Raw genomic sequence first — 12,325 nt, forward strand, 5'->3', positions numbered from 1 at the left:
TTTTGGGTTAATCTTTTTTGATTAATTTACTAGTGGGAAACCTCAAAGTGAGGAAAACCCACCAGAAAGATCAGATACAACGGGAAGAAAACAGAAGTGTTTTGTAATGTGAAGGCACTAAAAGCAAACATAAAAGAGCTGTAGGATATCTAGGGATATGTCCCCAACATCAAGGGAAAAATGTAAGGATTGCCTAAGTGAAATCTTGAATGAAGGAAAGGGATCTGCATCATGATAAAATTGTGTTGACGCCACAGAGACCATAGAGCCCAAAATCTGACCCATGTGAAGAAGACCGTGAAACGTTGAAGGGAAGTTGGAAGAATGCCAAACACCCAGAAATGTTTGCGGATAACTTCCATGGGAAGCGGAGGCGCATATAGGCTGATATGCGGTCAAGGAAGGCCCTAGTGAAGCGACAATCACAAAGCAGGTGTCTGACAATCTCATCACCGGCTGAATATCTGACACGATGAGAAGAGCTGATGTGACGTGCACTAAGGAGAGTTCCAACAGGGAGAATTCCCAGCAAACAACGCCCTAGGAACAGATGTTCCAAATGGCTCTTCCAAATTGCAGAATGAGCCTTTCTCCACCATAGATCAGATTTATGCAAAGAGCATAGCACATTACAATGGTCAGCCAGCCAAGACTCATGCAGGAGAGAACCATAAATGCTACGGGCAGAAATGGCAACAATAGGCACGTCCCAAAAAGTCAAGTCCGACATACGGCATCCATTGGCTAGTGGCAGAATGGGCAGGAAAACAACCAGCATGTGCTCAAGCGTGCTCCAAATATGACGATAGTGCACGGCCAAACCAAAGCGTGTAGCTACCTGAGAAAAACGAAGCATACTCCCAGACGTGTCAACCACATCTTCCACTGTGCGTATGAGTCGGCAAGAAAGTAAGTATGTTGGCGTGGCGAATGCTTTCCAAGTGTAGCAAATTCCCATTTGGTTGCTGTCTACCATGCCATGAAAGATGAGCGGTAACAGCTTTCCAAGCAAAGAATAAACTAGGGGTAACCGAGCAACCAGGAATATGACCAATCATCTTGCCAAACACAATCTCCCAGAGGGAGGTTTGCCACTGACCAAAGACGGAAGTGGTAACATGCTCATGCACACACACTCACACACACTTTTTTTTGTAATGTCATTTTGAATTACCAATGGGAAACCTCAAGATGAGGAAAACCCATGAAAAATACTACAAACGGGAAATTAACAACAGTCAAAATAGAGCTCGTAATGACTGAGAGGAATCTCATCCAAGTCATAGGCCACTCGGAGAGACTGCAACAGAGCCGTCTTGAAGAAGAAAACATAATCCACTCGCATCTACTGAAACATGAGGGAATTACGTGCTCTCCACACCGTCCAAAGCGCCCAGAATTTGACCCAGCCAAAAAAGTATGCATACGGCCGAACAAATGTACTCCAAAGATCCAGAAAGATCTACTAAAATGCATGCTAGGAAAACGCGTGCAAAGAGCAGTAGAGATGCAGTCCACAAATTGTAGCGTATGAGAGCAAGACCACAGTAAATGTGGAATGGTCTCAACTGCTACACCACATCTAACACATCGTGAAGAGGCCAATCTCCTAGAACGTAGAAGTTTGCCAATTGGGAGAACCCCAAGTATGCATCTCCACATAAACAATCTCTCCTTCAGAGGCAATTTCCCATGCCACACTTGCATGACCTTACTCCGCCACCAAGTAACACTTGTTCATATTCCATACCTTATTACAGTGTTCGTATATCCAAGAGAACGATTGCGAATTGCTGTACACTTTCTTTGCAGAACTCAAAGAGGCCGAAGAACCATCATAGCGCCAATCACAAATTCGGTTTTCTGCAACCAGCGGTGGAATAGGAGATATGGAGTCAATCAGATTTTTAATGGTGTCCCACATGCGCCTATAATACATCCCAAGCCCAAAGATATGACCAGCCTGTCTAAATGAAAGCACCTGTCCATCAACATCCATCTCATCAATTACGCTGCCAATACCTTTTTGCGACAGAAAATAAGCCCGTCTTGGAGAGCATTCAACAAGAGTTTGATAAAAACCCCGACTCCAATGTAAACTTTCTAATCGAAGCGAGTCGCCACATGCATCATCTCTACCATGCCACAACAAGTCCTGTGTGACTAATTTCCAATCCACTACAAGACTGGAAGCAAAAGGACATCCAGGTATTGTGGCCTGAAACTTACCAAAAACCATATCCCAATACGATGGCTGCCAATGGCCAAAAGCTGGAGTAGAAACCGCATGAGAGCACAAAAACGCAAACATTTGCGTCCAAGGCTTCTTTTGCTCAACCAACACCAACAACAATGTGGCCTTCCTTGCTATAACATGAGAACCCAGATGCAGAATATTCAAACCACCACAACGCTTCGGAGTACATAATTTATCCATCGCAAGCAAACGCAGACCCTTTTTGTGAGAGGAAGTAGACCAAAAGTGCTCCAGTATCCGAGACATTAAAGCTCGAATACAATGAGGTTTCCAACACAACATAGGCAGGAAAAATTGCATGTATGCCACCAATATGGACTGTACTATCCTGAGTCTTACATGTAGTGGCCAAGTGGATAATTTCCAATAGTGTAATCTAAACCTCAATTTGTTCTCAACCCAATCTAATAATTTTGCATTATTAACCGACCAAGCCAGTGGATATCCAAGATGTCTCACAATTGATCAGGCTTTACTATCTCCCCTGGCCATAATATTGAGTGCCAATCCATTTGATGCAACGGTAACAATTTAGATTTTCGAAAGTTTACTTGCAATCCTACAGCCAGTCCATAAAGATGCAATGCTTCCATTATACATTGAACATCCTCAGGTGTATTTCTAGGCCAAAGCATGGAGTCATCCGCATATGCTTGCGCCACAAAATGATCTCTAGATGGCAAGTCCAAACCATGTAAACGCCCGGACACAGTCAAGGAGTCCAAGTACAACAAAAGAAGGTGCGTAGCAATAGCATACAATATAGCACTCAAAGGGAAACCTTGCCTAACCGATCTACCAAGATCCCATAATCGAGTCAACTCACCATAATTCCAGCAGATTGACTATTCTCATATAGGAAATAGACCACTCGACACATCTTGGAACCAAAGCCCAAAGCCGTCGTAGTTTGAGCAATGAAGTCCCAATGAATCGTGTCAAATGCTTTCTCTATATCAACCTGCATGATAAGTACATCCTATTGAGTATATTTCGCATACTCAATCCCAACGAAACCATTAGCAATATTATCCAGAATTTGCCGACGAGGAATGAATCCATATTGAGCAGGATGTATGCCTGAGAACAAATGATCTTTAATACGAGAAGCTATCATTTTTGACAACTATTTATAAACTACTGGCATAAGCGTGATCGGACGCCAGTGCAAGAAGTGTTCACATAATGTTTGCTTTAAGCAACAATTTCACCAATCCTTCTTTCCACGATTGTGGCAATGACTGTTTAGCCCATGCGTGATTGATCAAGAAAAGTAGAGGCTGCTTAAGAGACTCCCAAAAGCGAAGGAAGACCGTCCCATCCAGGGGATTTCCAATGCCCAAGATGCAACAAGCTGTCATGCAGCTCAGCCTCAGTAAAACTATCCTCAAGGGTAGCTGCATCATTCATTGTCAATATAGGATGCACATACGATAGCAGTAGCTGTTTGGCTTGCAAAACCTCACTTGAAGGAACCCCAGGCTCAGCAAAAACCCGTTGAAAATTATCCCGTTGAAAATTATCAACCATGAAATCCGCCAATTGACTTTTATAGGCCGTCCATCGCCTAATAGACACGGATAACCTCGAATGATGCAAATGCCTAAAGAACTGCTTCGATGAACAACCTTTATCCATAAAAGCATATTGTCTTGATCTAACTTTCCATTTTTCAAGTTTCCTTTTGTTATTATGCATCAAAGAGGCTTTAGCTGCACATAATTCATGTTGTTCCGACCGAGTAAGCTGTCTAGTATTTGCAAGACTTTCCAAAGCTTGAGTAGTCACCTTATCTTCCTGCACTTTATCTCTCATCCGGTACATGTGTCGTGTACCATGAACCATAATCCTTTATGATTGCTTGAATCCGCATGACAAAACGATACCAAGCGACATCCACATCTATAAACATATGGGAGACAAGCGGCGGAATCACTACTTCAATCAAGGTTTGAAATGCCTCATGCGAGAGAGATGCATTATTAATATGCAGCAATCGCTTAGTGGGAAGCAAGGAATTTGTATCCAAGGCCTCAGTATGGATCAAGAGCCAAAGAGGAAAATGATCAGATAGAGTAAAGGAGCGATCAAGCCTCATATCACATGCAAACATATCATATTGCTGAGAGCATAGTACATACCACCGATCCAATCTAGCTCTATATTCCGAGCTGAGCATTATGAGCAAAAGTGTAGCCTCGCTCCAAATAATGAGAACTAGCCCACAAATCCAAAACTCCTGTGCCACTGACCATAGCATCCCACGAAGAACGTTCCAAGTTTAACATATGCGAATGGCCAGTTGTGTTATCCGTGTTTACCGACGCATTATTAAAATCCCCACACCAAAAAGCCTGCGAACAACCGGGATATTTGACCAAATCTTGCCAAAGACGAGATCTATGTGCCGAGGCAGTATAAGCATAGATACCAGCAAATTCCAGAATATTGCCTTGCACAAGACATTGAACAACCATCCAGCGTCCCGCTGGGTCATTATGAGCCAAAACCGGCTGCAATTCATGATACACCATCATTAAAACTCCCGAAAAAGAACCAGTACCAACATAGAAATCCAGAATCCTGCATAATACGATGATTGACCAACAAAATCATGTTGATTATGCTCCTGTAATACTACTATATCTGCTTTATTTGTATGTACATAATGCCAGATCAGCTTCCACTTGTCATGGTGCACAATCCGCGCACATTATACGTGAAACATCTAATGGGAGAATGCATTTGTACAATATTTACAAACGAACCACTAGCCACAATCATCAAGTAGGGTTGTCCATAGGCACATCTGCCTCCATACTACCATTCAATACAACAGAATCCATATGCATCCCTTGCAGGGGATTTTGATACACCGGCAACGACGCTGATGTCGACCCAAGCAAAGAGTCTTTATATGAATGACCCACTCTATCCCACACTTCAACCACCGACTTATGATCATGGGATGCGGATGCAAAGGTTCCACCACCTCTCCCATCTAGAGTAGGTACATAATTCCTTGAAACAGGCAAAACACGAGGTTTTACAGGCTTCTTGGGAATTTGCCAACCATCAGTAGACTCTACCAATTTAGCTTTACCTTTAGTATCAGCCTTCACAGCAGTCTGCGTATTAGCCAGATTCTTAATGGAGTCTTTGCCTTGTTTGGCCTTCATGTTTCCATTAGAATCCCCCATCTTCGGCTTCACAGACGAAGCGGACGGAGGAGCAACACGAGTTCCAGTCATAGGAACAGCAAATGGTGGCAGTTTAAACAAAGATTCCTGGCATTCAGACTGCATATGGCCAAATTTGCCACAACCAAAACAAGCACCTGCAAACTTTCCCCATTTGAGTTTAAATGGCCTTTTGCCTACCATTGGATCAACAGAGTCAACTGTAATCCCTGACGGTGTTAGCAGATCTGTATCCCATAGCACGCAAAATCTTTTGGAATTAGTATCCAACTTTGGGGGGCAAATCACTTTGCCCAATTGCGCACCCAAAAGAGGCAAGAAATGTTTCCAAGTCCGCGGAAATCCGACTATTTCCACCCAGACCGGGTACCTGTGTCGTATCAAACTCTGATAATCTTTAGTAAGCGCCCATGGCCAAACATGTGTCATTTGCATGTTGAAAAACAAAGGCGACATTTCCAACAAACGCGAACGAGCATCCATGTCTTCCAATAGCGCCTCATAAAACCCGCGGGCACCAAAATACACCCCTTGGATTGCTCGTCTTTTCAATAGAAAGTCAACCCATTGACCTACATCTTGTGCCGATGGCATTTTGCCGGGGAAAAACAAAATAACGGCATTCAATGCATACTGTGCAACCGGATCCATCAACTACTGAACTGGAATAATCACTTCAGTAGCAGGTTGTTTGCCTTCCCACTGTTTCCTACGCTTATATACAGCCTCTTCTGCCATGAGCAACAAAAGCTTTCCCTTTGTACATACAAAATCTACTTGGATTAAAATGACAGCTTGAACTTCACAAGAAAAACACTCTTTTTTGTTTTTATTTTATCAGTCGTTCTCTGTACCAATCTCAGGACTGTACATAAAAGGACTGTACTCTACAAAATTCCAAACAAATTGGTACTGCTAAATCTTGACAGAAAATCTTATGAGGCCCAAAACCCCTTTTGCAGAAAATACACTAGAACAGAATTCGTCGCTGTCTAAAACCTGCACACTGCTGACATCCAACACGCACAGCTATACACCCTGGCTGAGACACGAAACTTGCACTAGGGACTTGAAAAGCACGCTGACAGAAAACTGCGAATCTGCGGGTCATGCAGCCGAATAGTAGAGAAAAACGCACGTGCAGGGTGAAGATGAATGCTCCATGGCGACGGAAAGCCTTGCAGAGGCACTTGCTGGCGACAAAACTCTCGCACAGGTGATCAACAGTGATCGCGCAGCAAATTCTCTTACCCACACACACACCTCTCTGCGCACACACTCACACACACCCGAAGGCATTGGCACAGCAAGCTGCAGCAGCGTGCAGGAGAATATCGCGACAGAGCAACAGCAGGGTTCGCCACCAACACACACGCGCATACACTTTTTTTTTTTTTTTTTGTAAATCGATTTGATTAATTTACTAGTGGGAAATCTCAAAGCCACGCAAAGAGTCATATATAAGGGGAAGAGCACATAACTACTCAGCTGTATAGAGTAGCTAAAAACATTCATAGGAAAGCTGATGCATCTCTGAGGTGATATCACCAACTTCCAAAGCAAACTGTAACGATTGCCTAAGTGTCACGTGACACATCCAACCCTATGTGTCCGTGGACAAGCTACACCATAGCAAGGTTCCCGTCAGTCCAGTCGGTATAGATTAGAAGTGATCTGGCACTTTTGTGAGTCTATTCGTAGACCGTGCATGCCCAATCACTTAGTGTAGATGCATATCCTCTGGTTGCACACCGCATAAGCATAAGCATTTCCATCAGATTCCATCAGAGTCAGTTTGGGGATTTTTCCAGTGACTTTATCCTATTTTTCCCTATTTTTGACATTTTTCACTTATTTATTAAGTGACTTTTGTTGGGAACTAAGTAGGGCAAATTGGGTAAGTTAATATATAAGCAAACCCAAGTTAGCAATCTTGGGCAGATGAGCAAGGAGCACAATAGGCTTTCAAGCAACAGGTACTCCCCCCCTCTCTCAACAAGACCCTCTGCAAGCTTGCCTTGGTGAGTCCACCCCCATCAGCCCCTAGCGTTTGCTATCGCCATACCATCTCCCCCCTTGGCGTTCTCCCACCAGCAGCCCATCGCCAACAAGGCCTGCTTCTTGGCGTTTTTCCCCACGATCAGCAGCCCCAAACCCTAGCGTTTGGATCGCCAGCAATACGTGCAAGTGGCAGCATTTTCAGCCATAAAACGCAGCCCTAAACCTGCGACAAATCAGTGTTTTCAGCCTTCGATGACAGCCACAAAAACGCAGCCTTATCTTGCTAAAGCTTCAGCGTTTTTATCAGCCATAAGAGCCTCGACAAATCAGGGATTTTCAGCCATAAAAACAGCAGCAAAACAATCATTTTCAGCACCCCAAAGTGGTCCAGATTCTCAGCCATTACCCCCTTGTGGACAGCAGATAGAAGAGCATCGAATTCAGCCCTAAAGTCATCATCGTCGTCACCAACATAGTCACAAATTGCATCAGTCCATGCATCATCATTGTACACCTTTGTGCAATCAAAAGTAGACTACTCTCGCCGACGAGAGTGGGGCCTTCGGAGGAGGGTTTTACAACCTCTCGGGTGTCGTATCTCTCTTCTCTCTTTCTCTCAGTCTCATACACTTGCACGCACAATATCCACTCACTTTGTTCGTGATCATAGCACTCTCCATAAAGACGGAAGGCTCTACCTTCCCTAAGAACTAAAAGGAACCTTGAGCAAATATAGATCACTAATCTTGAGAAAATACAACATTCATTCCGCTGCACCTTACACTAAGAGAAAGCTTGAAGAGAGGGAATGGGTCTGCATGAGTATGATGGAACACGTAAGCATTACATTGACTCCACAAAGTTCGGTAAGCCCAGTATTTGACCCCCATAAAGAAGACCGCAAAACGCTGCAGTGACGGTGAAAAAATGCCAAATGCCCAGAACCTTTTGTGAAAGACAACCCCAGGAAAACGGAGCTGCATACAGGCCGACACACGAAAGGGAGTCTTAGTAACGCAACAATCCCACAGCAAGTGAGAAGTGTCCTCTTCTGCAGTGGAGCAACGAACGCAAGAAGAAGGACGAATATGACGCGTCCGAAGAAAAGTGCCGACTGGAAGCACTCCAAGCAAACAACGCCAAAGGAACAGGCGTTCTTTAAAAGGCAAATGGCTTTTCCACAAGGCAGATAGGCGCCTCCTCCACCAAAGATCAGATTTGTGCATGTGCCAAAGGGCATTACAATGACCATCAAGCCATGGTTGAGGTAGAAGAAGAGTGTAAATTCGACCTGTAGAAATATCTCGAAAAGGCGTCCCGAAGGGCCCAATCAAACATGCGGTCACCATCAGGCAAGGATGAAATAGGCAAAAAGTCGAGCAGCAGACTCTGAAGCTCTTTCCAAAATTGACGGCAATGCATGCCCAATCCAAAACGGCAAGCAGCAAAGGGAAACTCAAAAATGTATCCAGTCTCATCTACCACATCCTCAACCACACGAATACCACGTCCAAAGAGAGTAAGCGTGACGAGGGGAGCGGTCGACCAAAGTAAGAGAGAGTGCCCGGCTCTAGTGGAGCCTTTCCAAACGAATCGAATCGTTTTTCACCCTTTTGGGACTAATTTCCACTGTAGTGGGCAGATTTGTAGATTTTATCTTCTACCTCGACCTAGCCTTATTACATGCCTAAATTCTCCAACACCATGGATAGGAGTGATGATTCTGACACAAATTCAATGACGAAGTACATCATGGGGATGAGACCGGTGGCGGTGAATCCAGTGTCAACGAGGAAGGGGGAGATTGGTTCCAGTTCTTCTCCGTCGTAGGTGATCAACCAATCAAGATACCTACCCTCTTTACCTTTCCCTCGGATCGGAAATTGAATGGAGACAACTATGCCATTTGGAAAGCTACCATGATGGCCGTCTTTGACTCTTACGAGCTTGGCGGTTTTGTCTCGAGCAACTTTCAAAAGTCAGAAGGACTCGGTAGGAGCGAAGTTATGGGAGCGCGTCAATGCTCCCATCTGGTCTTTCATTTTCCTCAACAGTACATTATCAATTATTAGCCACATACAATTGATGAAAGATGCGAAGCTGATTTGGGATCAGCTTTCTTCACTCTATGATCGAGTTTCTCCAATGAAGCGGATAGCCCTTAAGGTGCAGTTGAGGGCCTTGGATGCGAAGCACTCTTCCATGCGGGATTACATCAACAAGATGCAAGAGCTTCAACAAGAGATACTTCATATGGGAAAGCTTATCAGTTCAGAGGACATGGCTATCCAACTTTTGGGCCAATTGCCTCCTCCGTATATCAACTTCTATTCTTCCTTGATTACGAGTGGCCGGCTGAATACTATCTCTTGGTACGAGATTGTTCCAATGGTATTGGACCAGGAGGAGCGATTCAATATGGGGAAGTAGTTGGGCTCCGAAGCTTTGATCGGTTCTTCCAACAACAACATGAAGCAGAAGGGTAAGAAGAAAAGCAACAACACCAAAGACGAGAAGAGTGATGCCGAGTGGGAAGCCTTGAATGCGGAATGACATTGCAACAGTTGCGGTGAGAAGGGACATTATTGGAGGAAGTGTCCAAAGTGAGTTGGACATGCTTCGACTTCTTCGGCGGCAGTGGTGCAGTCACCGGCCTTGTTCATTTGGAGATTCTCCCCACAAAGGACTCTCCAGGGACATCGGAGGCTGAGTTGACTCTCACGGGTCCATATGATTTTGATTGAATTCTGGATAGTGGTGCCTCACGGCACATGACACCTTCCAAGGATCTCTTGTCCAACATGCGACGACACTGTGGTCCTATCTTCATTGGCGACAAATTTGAAATTCCTATTCACCAGCGAGGGATCCATGGAGCTCATTCCCGATGGCAGAGGGGGTATGCATACCTCCAAGGTACTTTATGCTCCAAAGCTTGGTTTTTGTCTTATGTCTGTGCACGAGGTGTGCAAGCTTGGCATGGAGGTGATCTTTACAGAGGATGCAATATCTATTCGGGATCGGCCATCCGACAAAGAGGTCAGAGGGGGCTCGGTAGAGAACGGCCTATAGTGGGAAAAAGCTGGCATAAACCCTTAATTCTCAAGACTCAAAGTTCCCCAAAGAAGGGGAAAAGCTGGCATAAACCCTTAATTCTCAAGACTCAAAGTTCCCCAAAGAAGGTCAGCGAGAGTCACATAGATTAAAACTGTCCTGCTGATCCATACCAACCATTGTTTGGTGAAGTCTTACTTTTCTGGGAAAGAATATACATTGTACATGCTGGAATGGTATGTGATAGAGACAAAACTGTCCTGCTGCTCCATACCAACTATTGTTTGGTGAAGGTTTACTTTTCTGGGAAAGAAGTTGGATACATGCGTTGTACATGCTGCAATGGTATGTGATAGAGACAAAACCCTGCCCGATGTTAAATGTGCATGGAAGCATCACCTTATTTTGATGATTGGGATCAGTTATCGAAGAATTCTGTGTAAAGCCACATAGCATTGATTTCCAATGGGTTTTATACTCTTGTAGTAGGCTGCAAGCTGGTTCAGGTGTTGGAAGAACTTGGAAAGTAGTAGGGTGTCAGTGACGTAGATTGTGAAGCAGACTGTCATCTGTCTTGGACAATCTGCTGCTTTGTCCACTACAAATTGTCTGCAAGTCACAGGCTGGCTTCAGAAATATGAGCGTTCAAAGGTCTGTATATAATCTTATTCTTCTTTTTTGTAAGTTTTCTTACGAGCTGGAAGAAAGGAGAAATGCAGATGTGTTGCTGCACATGATTTAGAAATACAAAGCTAACCTGCCCTTTTCTTTGTGGGGAGTTCGTCCTGAAGAGTGGGTTATTGCAAGATGGCTATTGTTTTCAGATTTTTTGGTAGAAAATAATGGCTCATGATTTACAGAAGGAAATGGTGCTTTTGTTTTCAGAGACCTATACGGCAAGGTGTTGTTGGCCAGTTTCTTAAAATTGAGGATCTAGGCCGGAGGAGATTTGAGGATGAGGTGTGTAACAAACAGAGTGCTCTGAGAATGTTTAATTGACCATTAATTTCGTCAGCCTAAAGTTGCTGTTGCCGCAGGATTTTTATGTTTTGAAGATCTCAAATGCTTTGGATGGCACGACAAAGGGTGAAGTAAGTGCCTAATCAATCACTGCTTCTTGTTGCTTTTGAAGAATTGCATTTACAGAAGGAGATGATTAATTTCGGAATGCATCACGGATTGTCTTATGCAGATAGCTTGTAAAACAGCTTCAGATGCACAGAAATGGAGGGATGCTTTTCTTCAAGCTAAAGAGGAGGTCTGTGTATTTTGTTCAAAAAGTTGCTTCTAGTTGTGCAGAAGGAGGACTTTTAGTTGGCTTTCCGTTTCTGATTTGAAGTTTACCACAGGCAAGTGTGAGATTTCAGAAGGGTAGCGGGCGCATTCCAGAAAATGCAGACCAGTATGACACTGTCTCTGCTTGGGCACATAACTTAGGGGTGTCTTTCAATTTTGCAGCTTACCCAAATAAAAACTTTTTTTTACAGATTCAATCTCAGTGGACATCGACCACGTTTACGGCGCTATGCTCGGGACTTGACGAAGCTGATAAAAATTGGTAGAGGTGTGATCATTGGTTTTATTCCTTTTCATAAATGTGACTTGGCTCTTTATTTTTGTGAAATGTAAGCTTTGTTTCCTGACTAAATTTTCAGAGCACTCACTTGGGCATGAAAGTTTACAAGCTTTTGGATTTGAAGTGAAGAAAGGAGATGACGATATTTTAGATGAGCAGGACTGGAGATGTGTTCGAAATGTTAATGGTAATGTCTTGTGTCTGGCTGTTGTTTTAATGCACCAATTTCATCAACAT

General features: G+C 43.9%; 2 protein-coding genes across 8 annotated transcripts in view; one reads left to right on the plus strand and one right to left on the minus strand.

The window, feature by feature from the left end:
- The window catches only part of LOC147441921 (protein ENHANCED DISEASE RESISTANCE 2-like), a 195,149-nt gene that overhangs the window by 38,042 nt on the left and 144,782 nt on the right, over positions 1 to 12,325 (plus strand). For all 7 annotated transcript variants that reach the window (XR_015190165.1, XR_015190166.1, XM_086528311.1 and 4 more), the window contains exons 3-8: positions 11,398 to 11,472; positions 11,550 to 11,603; positions 11,705 to 11,770; positions 11,862 to 11,914; positions 12,000 to 12,076; positions 12,168 to 12,275. Coding sequence is in view for 5 of the 7 variants with exons in the window: in XM_086528311.1 (XP_086384437.1) it covers positions 11,398 to 11,472; positions 11,550 to 11,603; positions 11,705 to 11,770; positions 11,862 to 11,914; positions 12,000 to 12,076; positions 12,168 to 12,275 (433 nt within the window). In the remaining 2 variants the exon portion in view is untranslated. The remainder of the gene's footprint in view (positions 1 to 11,397; positions 11,473 to 11,549; positions 11,604 to 11,704; positions 11,771 to 11,861; positions 11,915 to 11,999; positions 12,077 to 12,167; positions 12,276 to 12,325) is intronic.
- LOC147441922 (uncharacterized) lies at positions 4,929 to 5,457 on the minus strand. Its single transcript, XM_086528317.1, has one exon. The coding sequence runs from the start codon at positions 5,455 to 5,457 to the stop codon at positions 5,041 to 5,043; it is 417 nt and encodes a 138-aa protein (XP_086384443.1). The 3' UTR covers positions 4,929 to 5,040.

This window comes from Adiantum capillus-veneris, chromosome 14 (genome assembly GCF_014529385.1).
Source record: "Adiantum capillus-veneris isolate H3 chromosome 14, ASM1452938v2, whole genome shotgun sequence".
Lineage (NCBI taxonomy): Eukaryota > Viridiplantae > Streptophyta > Polypodiopsida > Polypodiales > Pteridaceae > Adiantum > Adiantum capillus-veneris.